General features: G+C 41.6%; 3 protein-coding genes across 7 annotated transcripts in view; 2 read left to right on the top strand and 1 right to left on the bottom strand.

The window, feature by feature from the left end:
- Positions 1–128: 128 nt before the first annotated feature.
- mia2 (MIA SH3 domain ER export factor 2) lies at positions 129–17,746 on the top strand. Of its 2 annotated transcripts, XM_083998444.1 has the most exons (29): positions 129–582; positions 777–910; positions 1,273–1,359; positions 1,565–2,921; positions 3,012–6,536; positions 6,673–6,849; positions 7,107–7,204; positions 9,462–9,593; positions 9,776–9,797; positions 9,935–10,023; positions 10,203–10,274; positions 10,890–11,000; positions 11,114–11,185; positions 11,314–11,418; positions 11,534–11,656; positions 11,948–12,124; positions 12,230–12,320; positions 12,413–12,480; positions 12,579–12,649; positions 12,740–12,841; positions 12,959–13,055; positions 13,260–13,327; positions 13,487–13,572; positions 13,655–13,768; positions 14,401–14,559; positions 15,635–15,796; positions 15,879–15,931; positions 16,230–16,422; positions 16,512–17,746. In XM_083998444.1, the coding sequence occupies exons 1-29, from the start codon at positions 462–464 to the stop codon at positions 16,736–16,738; spliced, it is 7,893 nt and encodes a 2,630-aa protein (XP_083854570.1). In that variant the 5' UTR covers positions 129–461; the 3' UTR covers positions 16,739–17,746. The 2 variants fall into 2 exon arrangements, with proteins under 2 accessions (XP_083854570.1, XP_083854569.1); XM_083998443.1 differs by having other exon boundaries at positions 1,565–6,536.
- Positions 17,747–18,709: 963 nt separating this feature from the next.
- On the bottom strand, positions 18,710–24,712 carry brms1la (BRMS1 like transcriptional repressor a). The gene is made up of 9 exons (XM_083998065.1): positions 24,573–24,712; positions 23,718–23,873; positions 23,148–23,238; positions 22,901–23,028; positions 22,722–22,801; positions 22,372–22,468; positions 22,120–22,209; positions 21,887–21,951; positions 18,710–21,137 (listed from the first exon to the last, which is right to left on the bottom strand). The coding sequence occupies exons 2-9, from the start codon at positions 23,854–23,856 to the stop codon at positions 21,039–21,041; spliced, it is 789 nt and encodes a 262-aa protein (XP_083854191.1). The 5' UTR covers positions 23,857–23,873; positions 24,573–24,712; the 3' UTR covers positions 18,710–21,038.
- Positions 24,713–25,092: 380 nt separating this feature from the next.
- ralgapa1 (Ral GTPase activating protein catalytic subunit alpha 1) overlaps positions 25,093–26,497 on the top strand; it is a 72,534-nt gene continuing 71,129 nt past the window's right edge. For all 4 annotated transcript variants that reach the window (XM_083998431.1, XM_083998429.1, XM_083998428.1 and 1 more), the window contains exon 1: positions 25,093–25,488. In XM_083998431.1, coding sequence (XP_083854557.1) covers positions 25,383–25,488 — 106 coding nt within the window. In that variant the 5' untranslated portion in view covers positions 25,093–25,382. The remainder of the gene's footprint in view (positions 25,489–26,497) is intronic.

Genomic DNA, 26,497 nt, shown 5'->3' with positions numbered 1-26,497 from the left:
CGCTGAGTAGCGTGTGACGTAGTCTTTGTGCGCGGTGCTAGTTGTCATGGTGATGCACGCCGCACGTGTTGTCAGTTTTCAGGTAAAAGTGCGAAGTCCACACAAGGAGTAGGTTTTTGGTTGGACAACAGCTTTATCAGCCGCCTCGTTTGTTTATTCATTTCTCAGCAAAGTTAAATTGCAGATTTTCTCCTCTGACATTAAACTCCAAAGTAAAAAACAAAACAAAACTGCTGATTACTGATATTTGATATAATAGCCTACAGTAGCCTATGCAAGAGACTCCTGCATGTTAATGATTATCCTCATGCTAGCTTTATATCTTATCTCAGCTGTTACCATTGAGTCCTCGGGACAGCAGCAGCTTAGAGGCAATGTCCACTTGACAGCACAGCCAGCTGCAGCTATTTCCCCCCAATATGGACATTTTCTCCTGATACACTCCTGTCAAAACACCAAGAATGGCTGTTCCACAGGTTTACGGATTCCTGCGGATTACTAGCATAGTTTTCGTGATTTTTCCTCACATAAACCTGGGATTGTTGTCTGACTTCAAGATCTGTGGAGACCCTGCATGTGAGAGTAAGTCCTACAATTCAATTTTATAAGCTGAACATGAAATATTTTGGTCTTTTCAAATAGCCTATCTAGATATCTTTATGAGAATATCTTGTGTTTTTCTTTAATCCCTCACTCCATTATTTATTCCAATCCCTTTCTTTGTGTCTGTACCACCATGACATTATCTGTCTCTGTGTGTTTGTGTTTATGTAAAGGCATGTTTAGCAGGGTGCAGGCCATCAGGGACCACAATGGCAAGGACTGCCGTTTCCTGAGCTTCAGACGAGGAGACACCATCTTTGTTTACCACAAGCTGACTGGAAAGAGGGAAGACCTCTGGGCAGGCTCTGTATGTCTTCTTTTCCATATGTCTATCAGTCTCCCTCTGGCTTTAGAGCACAACAATGCTCCCAGCTCAAGCAGTCTTCAGTAGGCCTACTACAGGGTCTAGATTAAAGAGATGACTCTTGATTATAATAGGTTAGCAATGAGTGGCTGAGTCATGTTAATACTATAGCAGCTTGTAACATTGTCCCAGATAAAGACAATGACCTTTGTCGTTACATTCAAAGATATAATTATCAACTATAAAACAATGAGTGGATACTTACCACTACTTTTGATTTAACAATCGAACTGAATTGCTTTTACTGATAAGATTAAATAATGACTCATTTGACCATGTGGTGTTTTATTTTCTTTTGATTTCAGATTGACAAACAGTTTGGATATTTCCCAAAGGATGCTGTGGAAGAGGAGGAGGTTCTTGCAACCATGGAGAACGTAGTGGAAACACAGGTAAATGGGCTTTGATACAAAACATAATACCTTACCATGTTATAAATTAGTAGAAAGTATAATTATAATCTATGTTTTTAATCCATTCTGTCTTACAACACATGAATAAACTATTAGGCTAAGTACAGCATAAAGACTGTTGTTAAACAACATATAAAATTTTGTGATTGTTGATTTAATGTTATATAAATTCATCTTCATTCAGAAATCAGATTTCTTCTGTATCGATGAGTCTGGATATCCTATTGACTCCAGTGATCTGGACAGTGATGATGAAAATGGGGATGATAAAATCCAAATCCAAGAGTCAGAGTCCACCCAAACCATCCTACAAGCCGACAACATGAATGCTGAAACATCAGCAGATCCCCCTGCACCAGTTTCAGCAGAGCAATCTGGCAGCACAACAACAGAAGGAGGTGAAAACAGAAACGCTGGTGATGCTGCTGCCGGAACTCAGGAGGAAACACAAGAGAATCCCACAGCTCCGAACGAGCAAGGTGGGTCTCCCTCCTCTTCCTGGCTTGGTTCTTCAGTGACAGGATGGTTACATCTGGGAGGAGAGGAAGAGTCTGGCAATTTGGCCGAAGAGGCAACAGAAGGTGAGAGAAAAGAAACACAAGGCACATCCTCTTTAACTTCATCTGTGACAGGATGGTTAGGTCTGGGAAAAGAGGAAGAGCCTGGCAATTTGGATGAAGAAATGAAAGAGGGTGAGATAAAAGAAGCACAATCCAAACCTTCTTTAACTTCATCAGTGACAGGATGGTTAGGTCTGGGAAACGAGGAAGAGTCTGACAGTTTGGATGAAGAAATGAAAGAGGGTGAGATAAAAGAAGCACAATCCAAACCTTCTTTAACTTCATCAGTGACAGGATGGTTAGGTCTGGGAAAAGAGGAAGAGCCTGGCAATTTGGAGGAAGAAATGAAAGAGGGTGAGATAAAAGAAGCACAATCCAAACCTTCTATAACTTCATCTGTGACAGGGTGGCTGGGGTTTGGAGGAGAAGGAGCATCTGATGATGCAGTGAAAAATAAAGAAGGTGTCATAGAAAATGACGATTCTTACACTTCAACCATGACCGGGTGGCTTGGCTTTGGAGGAGAAACAAAAACTGATTCTGCTAACGATGGAGGAGAAGAAATGGAGGAAGGAAACGAGGCACAAGTGTTCAGGAGCAGAAGGATGTCTTTGGACTTAGAGGGCAGCCAGTTACATGAAGAAGAGCAGGAAGAGATTGGGACACTGGAGTGGCTTGGAAATGCACTGTCAGGTGGCAGGAAGGATCAGGAGGACGTCTTACCTGCTGACGCTGCATCCAAGGTTGATGAAAAAGAAACTTCTCCTCAGATCAAAGTAGAGGAAAAGTCCCAGACTGTAGGTGAAATGGTGGATGAGGAAAGATCTGCTGCAGTGGAAGATGAAGAGCATCATGAGCCCAAATCAACAGTAAATGAATCAATCAGTCCTGAGTTTAGTTCTGTGGACTTCAATTCAGACCCAACTGGACAACGTGTAAGTAAGGCAGGGAGTGGAGTTGATGGTGGGGCTGAAATGTCCAGTGAAAATGGTGATGCCAATCATGAGAGTGAGGGGAAAAGTAAAGATGTTCTTCATGGAGAAACTTCCATGACTCAGACTGATGAATCAGCAGAAGTGAGTACAATAACACATGCTGACAGCTCAGATAAGCTTACCGTGGCTGATAAAACCGTAGAAACAGAGGCACAGAATATTGAGTTAAAGAGGGAGGGAGATGTTGTTGAGGGTGTTGACACTAATAAAACTACTGAGAGTCTGATTGAAAAGAATTCAGGGGAGGATAGAGAAACACCTTCCTCTATCGAGAGCACAATACCGGGAAACAACAGAGATCAGGAGTCTGTGTCTCCGCAGACAAAAGGTGAAGATGATGCAAAACTACAAGAGACAGAAAACAACCGTGAAGCTCAAACTGAAAGACAGTTTACAACTGAAAGTGTCCTAAAGACAGCTACTGAGTCAGACAAAGAAAGTAAGATGGAAAAGACTGAGGAGTCACAGGAAGAGGAAAAGCAGAAGACAGAGGTGGAGGTAAGTGAAGAGCAGGATGGATTAAAGGTGGAGGAAGAGATACAGGAAGAGGAGAAACAGCAGGAAATGGAGGAGGAAAAACAGGATGAGGCAGGGGTGTTAACGGAAAAGGAGAAGCTGCAAGTAGAGGAGAAGATACCTGAAGAGGGGAAGGGAGTGAAGGTAGAGGAAAAGCATGGGGAAATTGAGGGAATAAAAGAAGAAGAGAAACAGGAAGTGGTGGAGGAGTTAAAGGAAGAAGGAGAAAGAGGGGAGGTAGAAGAAGTGAAAAAAGAGAAGAAGCAGGAAGAGGTGGAGATATTGAGGCAAGAAGAGAAAAGAGAAGAGGTGCAGACTGAGGATGAGAAGAAGCCAGAAGAAGTGGAGGTGTTGAAGGACGGCGTAGATAGAGAGGAGGTGAATGAGATAAAAGAAGAGAGGGATGAGGTCAAGGTATTGGAGGAAGAGGAGAAAAGAGAGGAAGTGGAGACAAAAGAAGAGAAGAAGCAGGAGGAGGTGGAGATACTGAAGGAGGAGAAAAGAGAGGAAGTGGATGTGATAAAAGAAGAGAAGAAGCAGGAAGATGTGGAGATACTGAAGGAGGAGAAAAGAGAGGAGGTGGAGATAAAAGAAGAGAAGGAGGAGGTCAAGGATTTTAAGGAACAAGAGAAAGTTGAGGAGGCGAATGAAGAAAAGAAGGAGCAGGTGGAGATGGAGGTGAAAGAGCAGGTGGAGGTATTGAAGGAAGAAGTAAAAGGAGAGGAGGTGGAGATAAAAGAAGAGAAGAAGCAGGAGGATGTGGAGCTTTTGAAGGAGGCAGAGAAAACAGAGGAGGTGAAGGAGATAAAAGAAGAGAAGAAGCAAGAAGAGGTGGATATACTGAAGAAAGAGGAGAAAAGAGAGGATGTGGAGATAAAAGAACAGAAGGAGGAGGTTGAGGTTTTGAAGGAACAAGAGAAAATGGAGGAGGTAAATGAAGAAAAGAAGGAGCAGGTGGAGGTACTGAAGGAAGAAGTAAAAAGAGAGGAGGTGGAGATAAAAGAAGAGAAGAAGCAGGAAGAGGTTGAGGTTTTGAAGAAAGAGGAGGTGGAGATAAAAGAAAAGAAAGAGGAGGTTGAGGTTTTGAAGGCACAAGAGAACATGGAGGAGGTAAACGAAGAAAAGGAGGAGCAGTTGGAGATGGAGGTGAAAGAGCAGGTAGAGGTATTCAAGAGAGAAGTTAAAAGAGAGGAGGTGGAGATGAAAGAAGAGAAGAAGCAGGAAGAGGTGGAGCTTTTGAAGGAGGCAGAGAAAACAGAGGAGGTGAAGGAGATAAAAGAAGACAAGAAGCAAGAGGAGGTGGAGATAGTGAAGATAGAGGAGAAAAGAGAGGAGGTGGAGATAAAAGAAGAGAAGCAGGAGGAAGTGGTGGAGAAGGTGCCAGAGAACAAAGAGGAGGTGGAGATAATGGAAGAGAAGAAGCAGGAAAACATGGGGGTATTAAAGGAAGAGAAAAGAGAGGACTTGATGGAGATAGAAGAGAAGCAGGAGGAGGTGGAGGTTTTGAGGGAAGAAGAGAAAAGAGAGGACGAGGAGATGAAAGATGAGAAAAGGCCGGAAGAGGTAGAGCTGAAGGAAGACAAGATAAGAGAGGAGGTAAGAGAAGAGAAGAAGGAGCAGGTGGAAGGGTTGAAGGAAGAAGAGAGCCAGGGGGAGACAGAAGAGGTGAAGGATGGAGAACCTCAGGAGAATGAGTTGAAGGAAGAAGATAAAAAGATGGAAACTGAAGAGAAACAGGTGCAGTCGTCTCATGTCGAGGAGCAGATGGACGACAACCAGAGGGACATCAGCAGTGAGAAAGAGGAGAGAGAGAAAGAGGAGGAGGTCAAGGTGGAGGAAAAGCTGACTGAGGAAACGCAGCAGGTGAACAAGGACGAGGACAGCGGGAGTAGCAAAGACCTTAGGTGTCCAAATGAGATTTGTCCTCCGGTCACTGACAATCAATCAGTGAGAGACGGGGATGAAAACATCTCTGAGGACGGATCGATCACAGCAGATAAAGGGATAATCCAAACAGGAAGTCAGAATGATCAAATACCAGCAGACAGGACAGGAGAGGTTAAGACCACACCTGCTGATGGTGGAGACGCTGAACTCACCGATCTGTCCCATTCAGGTAAGAATGGCCGCCACGATCGGCCTAATGACACGTTACTTGGTCAGGCAGCTGAGAACAGAGAAGATGGTGAGTTGCGTCCAGGTGAAGTACAGACCTCCGACCTCTCTGGTGATGATACCGTTGGTGGAGAATCCAGGAGAGAGGAAGGATCAGAGGTTTCATCGACACCTGATGGGTCTGTTGAAAGCCAGGCTGTGATCTCTGAACAAACTGTACCACATCCTCTTGGATCTTCACTCCCATCTGACCATCTCAATGAAAGAAGAGCAGAGACTGTAAATGGAGGAGCATTTGGTCTTTTCAAAAACGCCTTTAACCTTTTCGGTGAAGCGCCTACCCCTGAAACAGAGGACTCCATTGATTCTGCCCTAAATGTGGATACTGAAATAACTGAGACGTCTCAACCACTGACCTCTCTGACCCCTGAACATGAACTGGACGCCACCGCTGATTTGAGTCAGATTTATAATCCAGATTTGCAAACGGACTCTCCTGTCACCATGCCCACGGAGCAGCCACAACAACCTCCGTCCTCTGCTGAAATCCAGACATCAACTCCATCCTATTCTCAGCCCCAATCTCCGTCTCCAAACAAAGAACCCCCCGTCCAAATAAAAACCCTCTACAAAAACCTGCCTTCCTCTTTGACTACAGATGAGACAATTATTTTGATGGAGCTCTTTGGCCGGAACAAGATGCAGTTTTTGGATTTCATGTTGGAAAGCTCAGAAACTGCGACTGAAGATCCTGATAATGATGAATCAATACTGTCAGACATAGAAAGACTTCTGCATTATCACAGGGAGATGCTGGTACCTCCCAGCATGAATCCTGCAGAAGCATCGCAGGAGGACATGGAAAAGACTAGAACACTCCTTTCTCTTCAGAAACTAGAGATGCTGATTACAAGAGTGAGAAAAACATTCAACACAGGAAATACAGACACTAGTAAAGAAAAGCATGAAGGTATTTGGCCTATGTTGCATCAATGATCATGGCTGATTATTATTATTATTCACAGTTGATTGAATCATTTTAATGTGGTTTTGACTTGCTTTTGTCTAAATCTGAATGTATCCATTTCCAAACGCTCTTTTCATAGGCCTGGATAGCGACATTCATAGAAATGAAAGGTTGGTTGTGGAAAATGATGGACAAAAGCATGGAAAAGAGAGGGAAACTGTGAAGGACATGATAAAGGACGAAGGACATGATGGAGAAAGTGTGCCCCCTGCCTCCCTTCCTCACAGTCAGCCAGGATCACCACAGCCACCGGAGGGTATGGATGACTTAATCTAGATGGATTAAAGAGGATTTAAAGATTTTGAAAGAAAAATAAATGACATACTACATGTACAAGAAGCACTGCTACTTGACCTGCATCCTCAGTCAACCTGGAACATTATGGCTGGAGCGTTTATTTACAATAATTTACACTTGTATCATTTACCTAACACATAAAAACATTGGATTGAATTACAGAGGGAGGAGCTTTAAATCTGAATGTTGTTCTGTTCTGTCTCACTCTCACTTCAGATGTAATGAAGAATGTCCTGGACTTCGTCCACCAGATCACTGAGCAATCAACTGCTCATTTTGCTGCAGTGAGGGAGTTCATCTGGATTACTGTTGAGGTAGGAGTTCACCATTAGGTATCAATTCATGGAGGCCAAATGTGAGTTGTATTATCACGACATCCAAGCCAAATGGGTTTGTAATAAATCTATTATGGCTACTTTATTTCCTTGATTGTCCATACATTTACTGTCTACCAGCATTAAACACAATGCACAAATATAATTTTCAGAGGATTGTCTTGGCAAACAATAAGTATAATAGTAATAGTAGTATAATACTAGTGTGTTAAATCCTAATAAAACACCTTACAATGCAGATGAGGGCTCCTTTTAAACAATGCACTTGCAGTGCAACTCATTGCTCACAGGTGAAAAGGGCTAAAAGTTGAATGAAAAACGCTCATAGATCTTTTTGCATAGGCAGCTTGATTCCACTTTGATTGTGTGAGTGAGCAACCTTTACAAGGACCATTTGTTCTTTTAAGTGTGTACAAACAGCGAGGTACTGGTTCTTTAAGATAGTGAACTTGTGACATGTCAACCTGACTCTCCCCCTGGCATTCAGTTTAGCCTACGTCTCAGCTGTCCGGGTGGTTTGGCTCTGTCAACATCACTCACATTCTTTAGTGCTGGTCGTGGTCGGTCTATATTTCACACGTTTAACAAGCTTTAGCTCGACCTACTCTGAATGAAGACAAATCGTTTCAAACATTTTCGAAGGGTTAATAATTATCTCGTCTCAAATGGACGAAAATGAAGCCAGTTTGGTGAGTAGAACCAAAAACCTCTGAGAGCCTGAGTCAAGTCCTCACCTGTGTCCTACTTGTGGCTGTGGCTGCTCAAAGCAGGTGACACATGGTCATACGCTTATTGAGGAAGAGGATTCTTTTTTATATAATTACGTGTTGAGTTTGAGTTTATTATATGAGTTACAAAGATGTTCACGGAAAAAAAAAATTCAGAATACCATAATGATTTTTAAAACACCTGTTTCTTACGGTGTCACTTCGAAAGTCTTCCGTGCCAGTGTGGCATTTTACAATTGGTGACGTTGCGAACGAACCATTCGCAGCAGCGGGGGTGTTGTAACATACAACTCAATTCATACGAATACACAAAAATGTTTATATGACATGTTATTATTAATATATATTATAATTAACATATTGTAGTTGTCTCATGCAATTAGCCTATGTTAAAGTTGTTACGATACATTTAAAGAGATATTCAATACGCTTTCCCCCCTATAACGTGAGCAGGATGTGGTCTACTCCTGAACGTCGGTTGTTGTGAGTAGGATGTGAAATCGCCGCTAGCCCGGTTGACGGCTCCAGTCCCTGTCCCTGATGTTGGTTTAAAAAATAAAAAACAAAAAAAATAAGGAAACTATCAGCCGAATGAAATTACGGACATGGCGGCTCATTCGGCAAGTGAGCAGTTGGCCAGCAAAGCGGTCGACTTCCAGGCGACAGCGGAGGCTTACTACAGCGTCGCCGTGGAGAAAGTGAAGGATGTACGTTATGTGGCAGATTTCGTTAGCATTTCCCAACTAGCATCCACAGCTCAATCAACGTAATGAGCTGTCATGGATTTGAAGACAGCACAGCAGCTTTGTAGCTAAGTGTTATAATTATGGACTACTCGTTTTTGACCTATTGTTTCCTACCAATGTTACCATGCAGCTGTCAACGCTATTTTGTCTGTTTTTTACATGGTTTTCCATATGTATTTGTCGTGGCTCACAGTGTTAGCTGGTCATAAGTTACCAAGCTAATGATACTAACATTTGTTCCGCTTTTCGAGTGGTGTCCTCCTATTTGCCTTTTCCAAATATTTTTGAGCGAAGCTGGCTTTGATTGTTTGTTTTTCCCGATAGCACATAAATACGCAACTGCTACCCCTACTACTACCTCTTACCTCTAACAGCTGTGTAGTAAATGTGCACGTCTGTAAGGTATTAACATACATGTGTTCATACTACAACTTCTGAATGGTGTACTGAGAATTATTTTTTTAAATAAGGTCCTCACATGGGTGTGCGAAACATTTCAGAAAACAAACACCCTATTGTAGGAGGTTGAATCGTGTTGTGTTAGTGTCAATAGTGTTATGTACTGAGTAGAAATGGTTTGAGTAGTCATCCAGTGGTTGAATACATTAAGATCTAATGTCCACAATGAATAAACCACTGTGCACACTGTGCTGACTAGAAAAGGAGTGAACCAAGTTAATCATATTTTGTCTGTGTATTTCCAGTGGTGTTCATTGACACCAACTGTAATAATCCACTCTTTTTCCTTTTTTCTTTGTCCAGGTTGTATCATCACTGCCTGATGACATTAGACCCGGGCCAGACCTGTACGGGGTGCCCTGGGAACCGGTCATTATCTCAAGTCTAGTGGGACTGCTGACAATGTTGTTGTTCACCTGTAGATGTTATAGCTCTGTGAGTACACATCTACTTATGTGTATCATTACGCACAATGATATCATACGTTTATGGTTGGGCAGTAGTTGTATTGTTGGTTTAAAATATACACTGTTTTCTCGCAATCTGCCCATATGTTTACCCATCGGTCCCCTAAATTACCTCTTGTCCAACATTGTTTTCTTCTTATCTCTCAACAGGTCAAAAGCAGAATGTATAGAAGTACGTTCTTGTTACTTATTATGTCATATCTCATTCTTTCAACTCATAAGAATTGTATAATACATCTGTAATCATAATATAGAAACAAGAAACTCAATGAAACAGTAAGAAGTTGTTCTGTGTTTCTTGCTTTTCAGGTAAAGAGCGGTGGATGGCTGAACAGGTTGCACAGTTGCTCGATGAGAAGTGTAAAGTCCTTGAAACTCTCAGTAAATGCCAAAAAGAGGTAGGCACTTGTACCCTGTGCTGACCAAAGACATGGCCTGTCTCACTGACAGAGACTGGGCCTTTTCAGCTGAGGCCAAATAATACTGGGTTCTCATTTCTGTTGCCTAAAATGTCTGACTGAATGTCTGGAGATCCATTGTTTGATATATGTCAATATTTTATATGTGATATTTGTAGCACGATGACCTGGAGAACTCACTGAGGGACAGTGGTGTCTTGGCCCAAACTCAAAAGACAGAACATCTGGAGGTAAGGCAGGGAGAAATAAGAATTACTTATACTAATTACATACTGTCACAATGGGAAATGTACGTACAAAAATTAAGGTGTGTGTGTAATATAAACAGTAATGTACAGTACATGATGTAAACATGTGTTTCAACTTCAGTAAAGTTGTTTACAATGTGTGGTCTGGAGGGCAGACACACTGCTTCGTATGACATATCCAACCATCTCTGGGTCTGATAATCAGATTGATTAGCAATTCCCTTAACCATCATAAGGGCAGATGCAAGCTGGTTGTGGTTTGTTTTGAAAATGTTTCCTACATTAGTAGGTTGTGTCAATTTGCTTCAGCCACTTGTGTGTTTGGCTTCACGTTTTTTCCAAAGGAGATAAATGTAAAACCAGACTGCTTGATGATTACAGAGATCTTTGTGATCCTTAGAGTATTTTAAACACATCTGAACAACAAAACTGTCTGTAAGATGTAGTATTGTTAATATTATTGTTAATGCATTTTTGTCAATAGTGCCATCGTGTGGCTTCAAAGGTCAATTTAAAAAATAAATCAGCCTCATCAATGGACTCCTGTTCTCATTTGAACCTGTTTCCTGAGCATATTTTCTTGTCCTGTTTTCCCAGGTCCAAGCAAAACAGCTAGAAAATGCTAAAAAGGAGCTGGAGAGGGATCTAGACCAACTGAAGGATCAGTTGGACCAGCAGAGAGAACACAGGATGGAGCAAGAAAGGAGGGTAAGAGGACACACTACACTATCAACAATATCAGATTGTGAATTATGTTAATTGACAGGCTTGATCATGGTGGAGTTGATTGTTTTTGTTTGTTTTCTTGTTTATCCCTTCAGATAGCAGCGCTTGAAGAGAACATGAAAACATTTGAGGAGGAAACCAAAGAACTCCAGTCACAGGAAGAGCAGGTGCAGACACTTTTACTGTCCTGCTTTCTTCCCTCTCTGTCATTTCTCATGTACTGCTTCCTCTTCTCATTTTTTGTAGTGTTTGTATTTTCATATGACATAATAGCCGTATGCCTGTCTGTCTTTAGGCACAAACTACTCTAAAAGTGTACGGTATGAACAGTGACAGACTCCAGAGGAACCTGGAAACAGCTGGGGAGGAGAATACACTGCTACAGGAGAGCAATGCTCAGGTGGAATGTTGAACACACACAAAAAACATATGTATATAACTGTGTTTAGTAAAGTGTGAGAAAAATTGAAATTGATTAATATTAATTTCACCTCTCTACCTTTTCTTCTCTGCAGTTGAGGCAGCAGGTGGAGGGATGGGCTGAGAGAGTGAGTGAGTTGGAAGAAGAGATGCGGCGGTGTGAGGTTGCTCACAGCGGGATGCAGCAGGATGTGGCCAATAAAGACGAGCGTATAAAGGTATCGTTGGCTCTTATAATGAGTAAAACCTAATTTCAAAGAAGCCTGGGCAATAAATCAATCGCAACATATATGAGTGATTGACACATCAATTACAAAATGTAATTTGTTTGATTGAAATCCAATAACTTCATCCCAATGTGTTCCCTCTGTGGCTTATCAACAAACTGATGTCAGAACGCCACTGTGTAAAACCCAACCCAACTATAGTGTTTTGGACTTAGTTTTTATTACTTGACATGATTCATTGAATGAAAAGGTGGTTGACACCAAATATTTGTGTTCTTCCAGTCCTTGACAGACGGCCTGCTGAGGATGAAAGGTTGGGATTCAGATCTGGAGGAAGAGGAAGGTGAGAAAGGAGCAGAGAAGGAAACGTCCAATGGAAAGGAGGAGAATGGAGGCGGGGACGTAACGGACTCACAAAGCCATCTCCAGAAAGTCCAGAAACTTATTTATGCTGCTAAGGTATGTTACAAAAATGGACATAAATAGGCTGCTTTTGACGTAGAGCGGGTTGATAAGAATAAGACAATATTTTACACCTGCTAATATCCAGTGTTTTTTGTGTAGCTGAATGCAGACCTTAAATCAGTAGACGAAGACAAGGACAGGGTATTTGCCAAACTGAACGATGAAGTCAAAGCAAAACAAGATCTGCAAGGTGAGTCAACTTATCACTGATAATCAATAGTCTGTGTAAACGTTATCATTGATGGTTTGTTACATTGTGTGTGTGTTTGTTTTTTCCTGCAGTGAGCATCAAGGACCTGGAGAGCGAGAAGTTATCCCTGCAGTCAGATGCTGAGCACTACACAGATGAGGTAGCTGACCTCATCTATATGTATTATTGTATCTTAATGGTCTCCTACATTAATTTACATTTGAACTAATACTTTTTATTATGCTCACATGCGCTTAGGTCCAACGATTACAGCAGAAACTCCAGATCATGACAGAAATGTACCAGGAAAATGAGCTCAAGCTGCACAGGTACAAACACTCAGAAAGATGACAGTTTAAGTTCAGCTAAATAAGCTGAATTTAAAAAAAAAACAACAGCTGATAATTGTTTATTTGCAGACTGCTGACAGTGGAGGAGAAGGAGCGCCTGCAGAAAGAAGAGAAGTTAAATAAAGCAGACAAGAACATTGCATTGGCCATGGAGGAGCTCAACAACTACAGGTAGCTGCTTCTGCCAACTATTCCCAAACATATCAACAGTATGTAATATCCCCAGAGCATTTGTAAGCCACACATCCACACATACAGCCTCATGTTTACATCATTGTGTTTCTACAGACAACGAGCAGGAGAGATGGAGGAGGAGCTGGACAAGACCAAACAGTCTTACCAGACCCAGATATCAGCGCATGAGAAGAAAGCTCACAATAACTGGGTTAGTAAAAGTTCACCTGAAATAGACAGAATGTGATGATGTATCTGGGTACAGGGTAAACGTATTTGTTTCTGTAAATACTGTATCTCTTAATCTTTAATACTATGACTATTCACATTACTTTAACAGTATATTCAAGCACACCGTATATTTGTATATTTGCATATACTGTATGTCATGCCATATCTTGGCTTGATTTTCCAGCTCGCAGCCCGAGCAGCGGACAGAGATCTAGCAGACATCAGGAGAGAGAACGCCCTCCTAAGACAGAAGTAAGTTCAACACTCAGTTAAAAAAATATGATATATTCTGAGACCTTTATACCTGTCCTTTAATATACGTATATGTTAATATATTTTACACATTTCGGTGCATAGGCAGCAAAAATGTTTTGTATACTGTATATTAACTTGAGGTTTGTTTATTTACAGGCTGACAGACACACAGTTCAAACTAGATGCCCTTGACAAAGATCCATATGCCTTAGATAGTCTGGCCAGACCATTGCCTTTCAGAGGTAAGCACACACACACACACACACGCACATGCACCATGCACTACCTTGACTTTGGTCTCATTCAAACTCTATTTTACCTCAGCTGAAAGGTCACCATATGGTCCCTCTCCCCTGGGTCGACCAGCATCAGAAACCAGAGCTTTTCTGTCCCCTCCTACACTAATGGACGGACCACCTGCTAGATTGTCTCCTCGAGGTATAAACACACTCACATGCACATGCACAAAAGGCCATTCACATTAATTCACACTCCCATACAACTATACACAAAACAAGAACATTATTCTCATCTACACACTTCTCTCATTGTATCTTCTCTGCTTTTTTATTGTCATTTTCTCCAAGTACCACATTTAGCTGAATAAACACATGTAGTTTTCATTGCAGTGCATTGGTAATTCAGTCTTACAACAGTGTTAACAGTGAACACAGGCAGCATGTTGTAGAGAAACAGCTGGCTGCAGCATGATAAACTGCCAATGCTGAAACACATAGCATGGTCTGTATGCTGGCATGCTGTTGGCACTTTGCAGAGTCCATGAGGCAAAGTCTGTGGAATATATGACAATGATGTGTCTTTGAAATTCTCAGTTCATTTTCATTGACATGGTACTCCTGTACTTTCTCTTTTTCCCTCTCACACTCATTCTGCCCTAATTGTCTTCAATCTGATATTTCATGGTTGGGCTCTTGGTTCCCTTCTCTCTTTGTCTTCTTCTATCCCTCTCTGTCTGTCTCTCACTTTCTCTGGTGGTCGTGAACATCTTCAATCTTCCCTGCGCTCCTCTCTCTTTTCTTCTTTCCCTTGTACTATGTCTTCATCCACAGTGGGTCGTGGTCCCATGGAGCCCCCAGGTGGCCAGGGGGAGATGGAGCGGAGTGGAGGTCCTCATTCAGACAGTGGCTCAATTTCACCTACATGGGAGAGAGATCGCAGGGGACCCCTGCCAGGGCCTCCAGGCCCCCCAGGGCCCCTAGGACCTCCAGGTGCGTGTGTGTGTGTATACGTAAGAAAATTAAAGCGAGAGGTTGTCGCTGGACCAGTACTTATTTTGTTGATGATGATTTTTATCATATTTAACAAACATGTTTTGTATATTTCCCCATTTTTATTTTAAACTAAGCAGGTAAGAGATCAACTCCCTAAAGAGCTATTACTTTGTTCATGCTATTTATTATTATTATTTTATGTTTTTGTTTCATTGCCCTGTGAAAAGGAAAAGTAAGTTTTTTGAAGTTGACCTAAATAAAAACAATGCACTGTGCTGACAAAACTAGCACTGAGTTGTGACTGCAAAGATGAAAATAAAATAGCTCTATCCTGCTGATTCCTGCTCCTGCAAATCAAAGTGAGAATGAACCTTCAGGTTGCAGCAAGGAACATTTATTTATTTATTCAAGGCTTCACTCTCAATGTGACAGTTTTGGATATGACACAGCTGAATTTCTGCTGTGTCATGAACTGTGCATTGATAAATGATTTATTTGTGTGTAAATGCTTAATGTGTTGCAGCTCACTGAGACATATGTTCTGCAAGTGTTGTGTCTACACACTGTTCTGAAGCCCAGAGGGTTTTTTTCACAGAGAACATGTTGACTTGCTGCAGTCAATGCACAGGTGCAGCTAATGACATTAATTATGGCTCTGTTGCTATGACAGCAGGCCAGCATGCACAGCACTACGGCACCTGAAACAGAGCACAACCGTCGTTAAAGTTATTTGTTGCACCTGCATCAGCCAGCAGGCAAAGCCATGCAGTGTGCATGTGAATGCTGAGTGCATGTTAACAGTGCATGTGGATTGTGTTGGAAAGTACAGATTGTTTATGAAGTACCGTGATCATGTAATTCATCACATGATCCTGAAATGGACGTCCAACAGACGTTCAACATCAGACACCTCACTTCCAGAGTCCACAATGTCACACTTCACTTACTTAAATGGAAAAACCTCCAAAAATAGCTACATGATTTTTGTTGTTGGGGGAGCTGTTTCTATGATACTGACCCATCCTCATACATGTTGGTGTGTTTGTTCTTTCTCTCTCTCTCTCTCTTTTAGGCTATATGTTCCCAGAACCAGGAGGTCCGTACAGGAGACCTGGACCTCCTCCAGGACCTCTGGGCCATTTGCCCCCTGGCTCCCTCCCACCTGGTCCTCCTCTTCCCAGGGGCTTTCCTCCCCCTGGTCCGCCAGGTCCTCCCCACCCTATGGACATGGCAGGTGAGTGACTGGAATTTGCGCAATATCTTTTCAAGGCTTCATTATGTTCCTATCTGTATAATTTTACTCTCTCATTTCACAGACGGCTCGTACAGAGAAAACAGCCTTGGACCGGGTGAGCAGGAGCACAGAGAGGTAAGAGACAGAATGAATAAGAGTGGAGTTAGGGTCTTACCTGAGAACTGAAGCACTCAAAACCCTTATAAATTTTAAAGTAATAGAAAAGTGCACCTGCTTTGAATGTTGATATGTTTGTATTATATGTAAATGTTTATATTGTTATGTAACCTGCTTCTGCTGTACCAGTGCACCCAGGTCTCCCTCGCAAAAGAGATTTAATCTCAAGGGACTTTCCTGGTAAAATAAAGGTTGAAAAAAAAAAAAAAAAACTGAAGCCTCTGTGATGTTCACCTTTTGTAACCTGTATCACCAGCCTGCTCCGGGTGATCGAAGGACTCCCCCTGAAGCAGATCCAAGGATGGGAGGCCCACCCCATCCAGCCCACATGGGCCCCATGGGCCCTATGGGCCCCATGGATGGTCCCTTTCCTCGAAGAGCACCCTATGGACCCCCGCCTCCCGACTTCTACCCTCCCAGGGGACCGGGTGGCCCCCCCATGAGGCCTAGTAAGTTGCAGCTCTCTTCATGGCACAAACCATCTCATCTCCAGGTTTCACTAGTGTGAACTGAACTCTGATTTCTGCTTTCCTTCCAGTGTGGGCCCCTCCGCCCCCGGGGGTGATGTTCCCTCCTCGTTTCCCTCCCGGTGGACCTCCTCTTCCTCCAGGTGGTCACCCTCACTATGCTCCCCACATGCGGCCCCCTCCACCCGACGGCCTCCCACCCTCTTCGATGGGTCTTCCTCCCCAGCAGCCCCTGCCCTCCCCACCACACAGCCAGTCCCCAGAGGAGCACCGGATCTCACCTGAAGATGCCATTTGATCCTGACCAAGTTTCTTCTTGAGCTGTGGGACGATGCATTTCTGGTTAAGATTCAACTCAGTGATGGATGGATCAATGGATGGATGAAGGGCAGGTTGCATTTTCCACAAATTGCTGTAACATCTATTTATTAACCAGGATATATATTTCATGAATAGTGTTAGCAGACAGGAAACATCAGGCTTCATTATCCTCTTGCTGTCTGTCACATCCCTCGTTTCTCTCCGTCTTCTCGCTCTTTGTTAATCCTGCTTTCCGCTCCATCACCATCCAGCTACATTCCCTGTCAGGTAGTAGCCCTTGTTGCAGAGTCATGCTAACAGCACACAGCCTGATTCTTACCTGTGTGTGGAGCTATTGCCACATGAACCAGAAACTCCTCGTGAGCTTGACACTGCCGGAAAGGTTTTTAGATTGAAATATGTGCATTTGCAGATGCTGCATGTGGTGGAGAGTGAAGTATTTTACGCATGGAATCAGAAAGAAAAGCTATTTGGGAGGAAATACAGCTTTTTACACCTAAAACATATATTTTGTCATACCGACATTCTTGCCGTGGTCACTATTGAAATGGCCTTTTAGCATCTGTGCTGTTGTTTACCCAGATTCAGCTGCAGTTAGATCGGATCACACCAGGATCTGGTTGAGGTGTGGTTGTTTTCTCTGTGACTGAGCTGAGTTGACCTCACACCCTCCTGGAAATTCCCCAGAGGTCAAATGAAAGTGTTTTCTTCAAATGTAATTTAAGTGCAAGACTTAATTTCACAGATTTTCTCACAGGATGTGGAGGATTCAGAGCTTTTGATCATGTTACAATGACTTTACATATGGCTCATGCTTGAAAAGACTGTTTTTTTAGAAGACACTTGTGCTTTTGTAGCAGTCAGATGTGACTCATCCTGACAGTCACAGATTGGTGAATCAAGTGGACTGAAAGAGAGGCTGAAAACTCATGTGAATTTTGTAAAAAGTGATTATTAATAGTTGAATAAAGACTTGTCAAATTGTCATTGACTCCATATTTTTCTTATATATTGTATTTATTTATGTTCAGGTTATTTTGCATTGAATTGAACATCTGCCTTGACAAAAAAAAAAAACCCGCTGGGATGTAATGGGAAATTTGATCTGTTTTAATACAGTCATTCAGTCAATCATTCAGTTTCAGTATTAAATGTGCTTTAAATTATTGTAAACAAAATTATAAAATGTATAACAATTAATATGTAATGATACAGGACCAAACCAAACTGTCGTTTTAGACACACACACATTTTTTTAACAGGAAAAGAACATGAAAGTAAACACAACAATGTTATTAAAAGGATATTAAGCGGGTGGGTTTAGTGTTTTCTAGTGCAGAGCATATGCACTCAAAACTCTCCCGTGTCAGAAACATGACACACTGTATTGAAGTGGCTACAAGTCTCCAAATTATTCCTCAGAAGTCAAATGAGGCCATTAGCCAAACTGATTATTGTAGTTTTCACTGCTTGGAGAATCACAGCTGCTGCTTTCAAGTGAACTTCACACTTTGTTGCCTTCATCATTAAAGCTTTTATTTTAGAAATGAGCAAAAAGCAAACAGTCCTTTTGATCGTATAACAGCAGCCTGGTTCTGGCTTCAAAACGTTGTTCATAGAAGTTTATAATTGCATGTTGTCTCACCAGGGTTCATCTTGACTATATTTAATGTCACCATATTTAGATTTAGTCACATTAAGAGGCAAGTACATATATGAAGTGATCTTTTTTTCTGTATGTTGACCTTTTTGATGTACACACCTGTCACTGTCACCTCTTAATGCCTCCTGTAGCCATGAAAGAACTACAGGGATATGTGATGTGTCATGTCATTTATCACTGGCAGGTTTGTTTTAAATGCTCTCTGTCTCCTTACAGCCTGCAGTCAGAGTTATTGGAGAGATGTAGATGATGTGAAGTCTGATCTTCTGAAGGGGGGAAATGCTCTGAAGTCAGATCAATAGTAATTTCATAACCTCTGGTGTCAAGTCCTTTCAGATCTACATGGTTTAGCCTCCTTCCTTGGTCCTTTTTATAAATCATCTTTTGACCCTGTGAGGCAATCTGTAAACTCTTGTTATGGAAAACTGGTAAATATTTCATTCTTATTGATTGAGCCAGAGCTGAAAATAAAGGAGGCTCCTCTTGGTCTGGCAGTCCATTAACGATAGACACACATCGATACACTCCCTGCTGTTCAGTATGTGGACTGTTAAAAATACTGCAAACACAGATACCACAGAGTAACTATAAAATGTTTAATTGTAAAACCCGTCCACATCATTAACAAAAGACACAAATGTACCCGACACATTACTTAAACATAAATTGTCAAAAAAATATTGATCTGAATATTTCACCAGCGCTTCTGATCTTCAAAAACCAGTTTATAAAAAATATGTACTATTAAATGGCAGTTTGTTCATTATCCTGTACACAGTGGGTTATATCCATGAAGGATTATTGGAAGAACATAAAGTGGTTCCTTGTCTATCTATTAAAAAAATAACCATCATTGCTGCAGGCTTTAAAAACATCCTGACAAACCTGTATGAATCACAGGCATCAGAACCAGCAGTACACTGAAATAAAAATAAATTCTTGTCAGGATGGTGGTAAAGACAGAAGTATTTTAACGGGTTTGTGAGTATTTCCCACAGGTCCAGAACAGAGATACAGGAGAGAAGAGGTAGGTACAGTGAGCAGTGAGTGTAACAGTAACATCTGGTTAAAAAAAAAAATCAGCTTTGAAGAGATACCTTACTAGTTTAACCTTTCCCCATCATGTAGATGCACTGCATTTTGTTTTCAACGTTAATATGGCATTGCATTGTTGGGACATTACTATTGTAACTGCTGGTTTCCCATGGCACGTTCTTATGTCTTGGACCCACTGCTTGCTGTGAGGATCTGTTACTGTAATATTGTATCCCCTGAAGTAACTCTGTTTGATCTTACTGGTTGAATGAAAATTAAAAAAAAAAAAATTGATCACAAAAAAACATTATCGCTGATGTTGTGGTTAATGAAAATGACCATAAAAATAAATGGCTGTAATTCACAAATGTATGGTATCTTTTTGAAAGGGGCAAAACAAAAAATCAGGTAACATGTATTTGAGCTTGAGACAAGACGATGTAAACTGTCTCTGTGTCACATGCACATGATATCTTGAACTATTTATCTTGCATTTTAATTCCCACTATTAATATTGAGTTCAAGTTATCACTGAATTTGTTGCAGCCACCAAACGGTAACAATTTAAAATGCAAGATAGATGACCAAAACAATACAACAGACTGAAATTGGACTGTACTGACGTGAACTTCAAATGTAGGCACTGCTGACGGCTGGATGCTCTCTGAATTTCAAACTGTACAAACTGTAAATAATCACCTGACTACTCAAAAATATCAGAAGAAATTACATACAATTAACTTTTAAACTGATCCACATTACAAAAAAAGTACAAAAGTTCAAAATATTTCATGGCACAGTGGACAAGAATTATACATAAACCAGGATTTCCCCACACGTCACTTGGAGCTCAGCTTTGTAAATAACCTGCTAGGTTGAACATTAAAAATCTCAGTTCTCATATTTAAATGTTTACAGAGACACAGCGATGGTGCGCTGAGGGTTTTAACTAGATTTGACGATTTAACGAGAAAAAAATGCAGCAGCCTCACCAAACACTACTTTGATTGGATGGATCTGTTCAGTATGTAAACAAGGACTGAAGACCATTTGAAACTGACCATTTCTCAATGCTCAAGGTTCAAACTTATATAATAATAAATCGTTTTTACAATTTGAAGTAATGTAGGATACATGCAGCATATAAACAAGATTTAAGGCCTGTTTAAATCACGGACTAATTTCAAACCAGAGGTCAAAGTTTGTGCTGATTGGAGTATTTGGGGTATTCAAGGTAATGGTTGATAAAACACTCATTTTGTCAGTGTTTTCTACAATCTGAAAACACAAATACATCATTTAAAGATGGTATCACACTTTTTTTTAAATTAAACCTCTCATTTTTTTTTATCTATAAATGGAGAAAGTCCAATAGAACTGTGGGATCAGAAACTGATACAGACAAAAAAATTAATGACTGGAAGTACTGGTAACTGACATTGATTTCAGTGGGAACTTTTTTTTCTATTTCTGCTCAAGTTGCGTGAGCCTGTTGGCACATGAGGCAGCTTACCGACTGGTGTCACAGTTAGCTGAGCAGTGTAGTGGATTGTGAGAAGATTCAGACTCAGTGTGAGCTTCAGCAGTTGAGGATGGGTCTGTTTCTGTCTGGTCTGAACGGGAACATGGAGCCGTCAGAGTCCGTCTTCCCTCTGTGGGGGCCCAGTGTGGCCACAGCCTGAACACACACACACACACACACACACACACACACACACACACACACACACACACACACACACACACACACACACACACACACACACACACACACACACACACACACACACACACACACACACACACACACACACACACACACACACACACACACACACACACACACACACACACACACACACACACACACACACACACACACACACACAGGTTAGAAGATGGCAGCACATAAGAACACCACCTTGGGGCACACACCCACCTAGTAGTTTTGGGTTATTTGAGGTGAGAACGTGTGAGACAGGTGCAGATGTTTTCAGTGGTTTATCTTTTGGTCAAAACACCACTTTCCTTTGGTATCACATTAGTCTCAACCTATTTACCAACCCAAACTATCCCTTTAAAGGGATAGTTCAACATTTTAGCAAATTGGCCCATAATCCCTATAGTTTTAGGAGTAGGTCCATAACCTTATTGGGGTGAATGTGCAGTTCACAACTTGTCCACGAGAGCGTTTTGAAGTTGTTGATGTGTATTTGATGAGTTTGACGAGGGAAACAAAGAAATCCCATGAGCCTCCGTAGCGTAGCTCTGAGCAGCTCGCGGCTCTGCTCCGCCATTCTAAAAATAGCTTGCACCAACAAATAAAGGTAACGAACCTACTACTATGACTATAGGGATTATTATGGCAATGGGCCAGTTTGCCAAAATGTTGAACTATCCCTTTAACATACACACTTGAATACTCACCTTTCTGATGGCGGTCCAGTCCTCCAGGACGTCCAGGTCAGGTAGCATATAGACGATATACGGGCGTAGACAAGGTTAAGGACAGTTACACACTGAGCAGGAATTAATTACATTTTGAGTATAAGGACACAGCTTAATAAGAGTCTTTGGGATTTTTGCAGCATTAAAGCATTTAAACAACTATTTAGCAACAGTAGTGAGCAATAATAGAGGCATCAGCAGTGGAAGGATATCAGACACAACTGAAGGTCTTCTCTTCTTCTTGTCAGGACTTAAAGCATCTCTCCTCTTCTTCCTCCCTGACAACTCGTCATTCCACAGCTCTGGGGGAAAGATGCAGACAAAGATTACAAAGTTTAAAGTGTGCAATGAATGTCATATACGACCCTGTATGACTGTGGTGTCTTTCAAAATGAGCTGTATTGAGTTGCACGTGCACCTAAGACCCAATACACTTTAATAACTGTGTTCAGTGTGTGCGTTACCTGATGTAATATCTATGCTGTGTCTGTCCTCCTCCAGGCGTCTAATTTTCTCCTCCAGTTCACTCTGTACTGTGTCAAACAGCAGCAGCTTCTCACTCTGCAAACACACAGAACCACAACAACAAGACACACAGATCAAACATAAATATGCATCCAATTACATATGTACACCTGTTATATAGATCATATATCATCTGATAAGTTCAACTTAAATGAAAAATGTCAATGACTCTGAGAGCCAAAGGCTAATGAGAAACTGAACTGGTGCAGCAATACTTTTTGTGAAACAGGAGGTAATCAAAAGGGTGTGTAGGAGTGTGTGTGTGTGTATTTGTGTGTGTGTGTCTAACCTCCCAGTGCTGGCATGCTGCCTGGATCTCACACTGATACTTGTTCTTCACAGACTCCAGACACAACTCCCTGTAGATTCCTGAAAAAGACAGAGAGAGAGACACAAAGTCAGACTTGATAACAAGGACACCAAAGAATGTTAATGACTTGTGTGTGTATGTGTGTGTGTTACAGTTACCTGCCACTTTGGTGCGGACCTGCATGTTCTCCAGCAGTACTGCCAGAGGCTCCAGATATTCTGCTGCGCGGCCGGCCTCCACCTCTGACAGCTTGCTGTTCACCTGACTGAGACGCTCATGGTAGAGCCTGCACACGAATACAGAAAATATAGCATTATTACCGCTTATTTCTTATTTTAGAAACATTAATTTAAAATGTTAGACAAAGTTAAACAGTCAGTTTACAATAATCAATGTCAATCTTACTGGTCTTTTAGATCAGTGAACTGCTTCTCCAGGTTGGACATTTCATCCAAACACTCCATCCTCCTCCGCTCACAGTCCTCCTCATCCATTTCTGGAAGAGTATCAAGAATCCAACACAAATACACACACACACACACATCTAGGTTAGGTATTATGAAACTGAGTTGTGATGGACAAGGAAGAAGGTTAGGTAGATGATATGGAAGTGAAACCTGGCACAGGCTCACATATTTTGCCATTTGTTCACACTGTCTATAAATCACTCTAGTAATCATTTTGTTCATTCCGCCGTGAAATTATATCTGTTTCTTTCTGATCGTGCAACTTACATAAAGTCCAAATCCACACATTTTGCACATCACAACACTTCAATCTCTCTTTTTTTAAAGAATGCACAGACCAACATGTCCTGAAGATACAAGACATCTGCAGGATTTACATAGCAATCTACAACTTATTCAAAGTCCCACAATACAACATTTAATTGCAGCTGATGGATTCCTAAGAATTGTAAATATCACATTTTATAACTTAAAGCAAACAGGATTTTTGTACTTCACAGTTTCTCACCTGAGCTGTCTCCATCCTCAGAAACAGAGGAGGTGTCAGAGTCCTCCTCCTCCGAGCTGGACGCCTCCTGCTCCTGCTCTTCCACTTCCATCTCCTCTGCTGTACTCTCCTTCTTCTCCCGGTCACGGTGCACCGGCATGGCAGCAAATCAGCTTCCTGTTGCAGAGTGAAAGACCTCATGTTAGACTAGAGTGTTATGTACAACAGATACAGCTTCAAAACATCTGTATGTTTAACATGAAAGCCAGATTACTCATTGATAAATTGCCTCCAATTGTTGCAGTACTAATACTATACTGTATGTGTAGTATTAGCCTGAATATATTAATTTCACCTGGTGAGATCACAAAATGTAGATATTCTTAGTGATGATTGACCTGCAACAACGAGCAATCAGCAAAAACACCCTTCAGATATCGTTGCTCTCATTCGTGAAGCAGTTGACTAAGTCAGGACATATCTCAACTTCACTATATTTACGTCCATGTGACTGCATAATATCCACAATACTTGTACTTTTATGAGTTTATAAAATCATTCTGAGATTCAGAGTGCAGTGTACACTGTACCACGTCAGTTAGCATCCCTGAAAACAATGTATCAATGTTGGTACAAAGGCTCTGTTAATGCTTGAAATTTGTGTTGTTATTAAAAGGTACGGACGAAAAGCGTTGTGGCCTGAATATGGGTTCTATGTGTATTTGCATTTTAATATATGTAATAAACATTACCAAACGACAATACAATGTTGTTAGCATGTTAGCAAGTCAGAATAATAAGGTAGCAAGCAATGTGGGCACGGTTTGTTGTATGAAAACCGTAAAGAATAAAACTCAAAACTAAAACGTTACTTACAAGATCAGGAAGTGATGGGCTTTTGCTTCAATACTTCGATAAAGCCTATCGCAGGGAATTAAAGCTTGAACGTATTTTTTCCCTCGTTTACTATCAACACTTGTGCTCTAGCTAAGCTAAAAACAAATCTCAATTGGGCGTTCTTAGGTTGTATAGGGAAATGTAGTTTTCTACTGCTGCTATTCTCGTCACTGAGTGTCTAAAAAAAACAGTCTGAAACTACGTTACCCAGGATGCACCGCTTTAGCTTTGGGCGGAGAGTTCGAACAGAATTGTCGAAAGATGTTAAAAACGTTAACAAGAGTAAAACAGGAAACGTTGTTTGTGTGAGTCGTATATTGTAGTTTTATTGGACGTTTTTATGATGTAGTTCAAATCGGATAACCAAAGTTTGCATGTTGTTATTACTACACTGGCGTTGAATTTCTCTGGTATCCATTATTTTGTTTTTCCTCCTCCGCCATGATGTTTTCTGGCTGAGCAAGGGGGGCGAGCTAACGAGCCAGTTGAGCCTTCAGGCTGTTATGAAGGGAGGTGCAATGGATGGATGCTTTGCCCCGCTACGTTTTACATTTTTGTCTTAGTTTAAACATTATGCTTCCTTTCCGACTAAAGCTACCCCTCGATACACCCCGCGCCACTGCGGAGGATTGCTAATTCGCGGCGCAGGTGTTAATAAATGACCCACGACTGTCGGGGTTTCGTTTTAGTTTGAAGATTAACGCTAGCTGGGGCTGTGTGAAGTGGCTACACAGCAGCTAGCTCCTCCTCGCTGTCTACCATCGCAGTCTTGTGTCTCCTGCCTCAGGAATGTTCTCTAAAAAGCCTCATGGAGACGTCAAGAAATCAACACAGAAAGTGTTGGACCCAAAGAAGGACGTGCTGACGAGGCTGAAACATCTGAGGATTGTCATAGGTGAGTCAAAGGTCTTCATTAGGCAGCTAACAGGTTAGCCTCTCCGTGCAAATCTGTGCACTCAGGGAATGCCACACCAAAACTCATCTCGCAAATCACGAATATCAAAGTTGCTTTTCACGTTAACAGAGACACTGGATTTTTCTAACAAACCTTGAGACCATTTCGGAGTATTTAAAAAAAAAAAAAGTATCATCTACTTATCATTTTGACACCTTGGTTGTAGCCCAAATTATTTTTTACCACTTCTAATGTTTCAACATTTGTTTATGTCCTCGCCTTTCCTCGACAGGATGACTGTAATTATTTGAATGATTTATGAGTCGTGTTTGCTCAGGGTAAAGGATGAAGCGGCTGGAGTTAGTAAAGGTTTGGGGAGGTGCACTATGTTATGTGTAAGTCTGATTTTTGAATGGATAGTCTGCATAGTTAGGATCTCAGTGGGGATGATGTGTATGAGCATGTGTCTATGTAGCTGACAGTATACCCTCAGGCACGATGATGCTGCAGAGTCAGGCTGCTGTGATTTCTCCAGGAGTGAATCTGGGTGCCCGATTCAGACTTGGTCTGTGAGAGAGGCTCAGTGTTTCGGCTTTACAACAAGTAGAGTGTTTGTGGATGTGAATAAAGTCTAGGAAAGATGACAGGGTACTGAGTATGAATAAGTGATGAATGCACTTTTACACACACAGAGAGTGACCTGAGAGGGAAACTGCCTCTATTATTTCCTCTTCGTGTCCAGTACAGTAGCTCCACTTCCTGTTTCTATTGTATGAGCCCCTGGGCTGTGCTGTGTGTATGTGTGTGTGTATTTGTGTGTCAGAGACAGAAGGGGTGTGCCCCTCTCTGTGGTCTGTGGGGAATGCAAGACCTTGATAACAAACACAGACACACACGCACTCCTCAGTGACATTGTTTGAGAGGGAACGCTCAGACAACTGAACAATAGCTAACCACACAGATTTAATGATCAAAGTGCCAGACCACCACTTGTAGAGAAATGAATATG

Source organism: Trachurus trachurus (genome assembly GCF_905171665.1).
Source record: "Trachurus trachurus genome assembly, chromosome: 22".
Classification (NCBI taxonomy): domain Eukaryota; kingdom Metazoa; phylum Chordata; class Actinopteri; order Carangiformes; family Carangidae; genus Trachurus; species Trachurus trachurus.
This window is presented reverse-complemented; position numbering and strand designations above follow the sequence as displayed.

Excerpts from the sequence above, each read along its gene's own strand:
- mia2 (XM_083998443.1), top strand. The coding sequence starts at position 462 with ATGGCTGTTCCACAGGTTTACGGATTCCTGCGGATTACTAGCATAGTT. Across the intron at positions 7,205-9,461 it reads TCATCTGGATTACTGTTGAG|GTTGTATCATCACTGCCTGA; the intron begins GTAGGAGTTCAC and ends TTCTTTGTCCAG. Across the intron at positions 11,419-11,533 it reads TACAGGAGAGCAATGCTCAG|TTGAGGCAGCAGGTGGAGGG; the intron begins GTGGAATGTTGA and ends TCTTCTCTGCAG.
- brms1la (XM_083998065.1), bottom strand. The coding sequence starts at position 23,856 with ATGCCGGTGCACCGTGACCGGGAGAAGAAGGAGAGTACAGCAGAGGAG. Across the intron at positions 23,239-23,717 it reads TGAGGATGGAGACAGCTCAG|AAATGGATGAGGAGGACTGT; the intron begins GTGAGAAACTGT and ends ATACTCTTCCAG. Across the intron at positions 22,469-22,721 it reads CAGCATGCCAGCACTGGGAG|AGTGAGAAGCTGCTGCTGTT; the intron begins GTTAGACACACA and ends GTGTGTTTGCAG.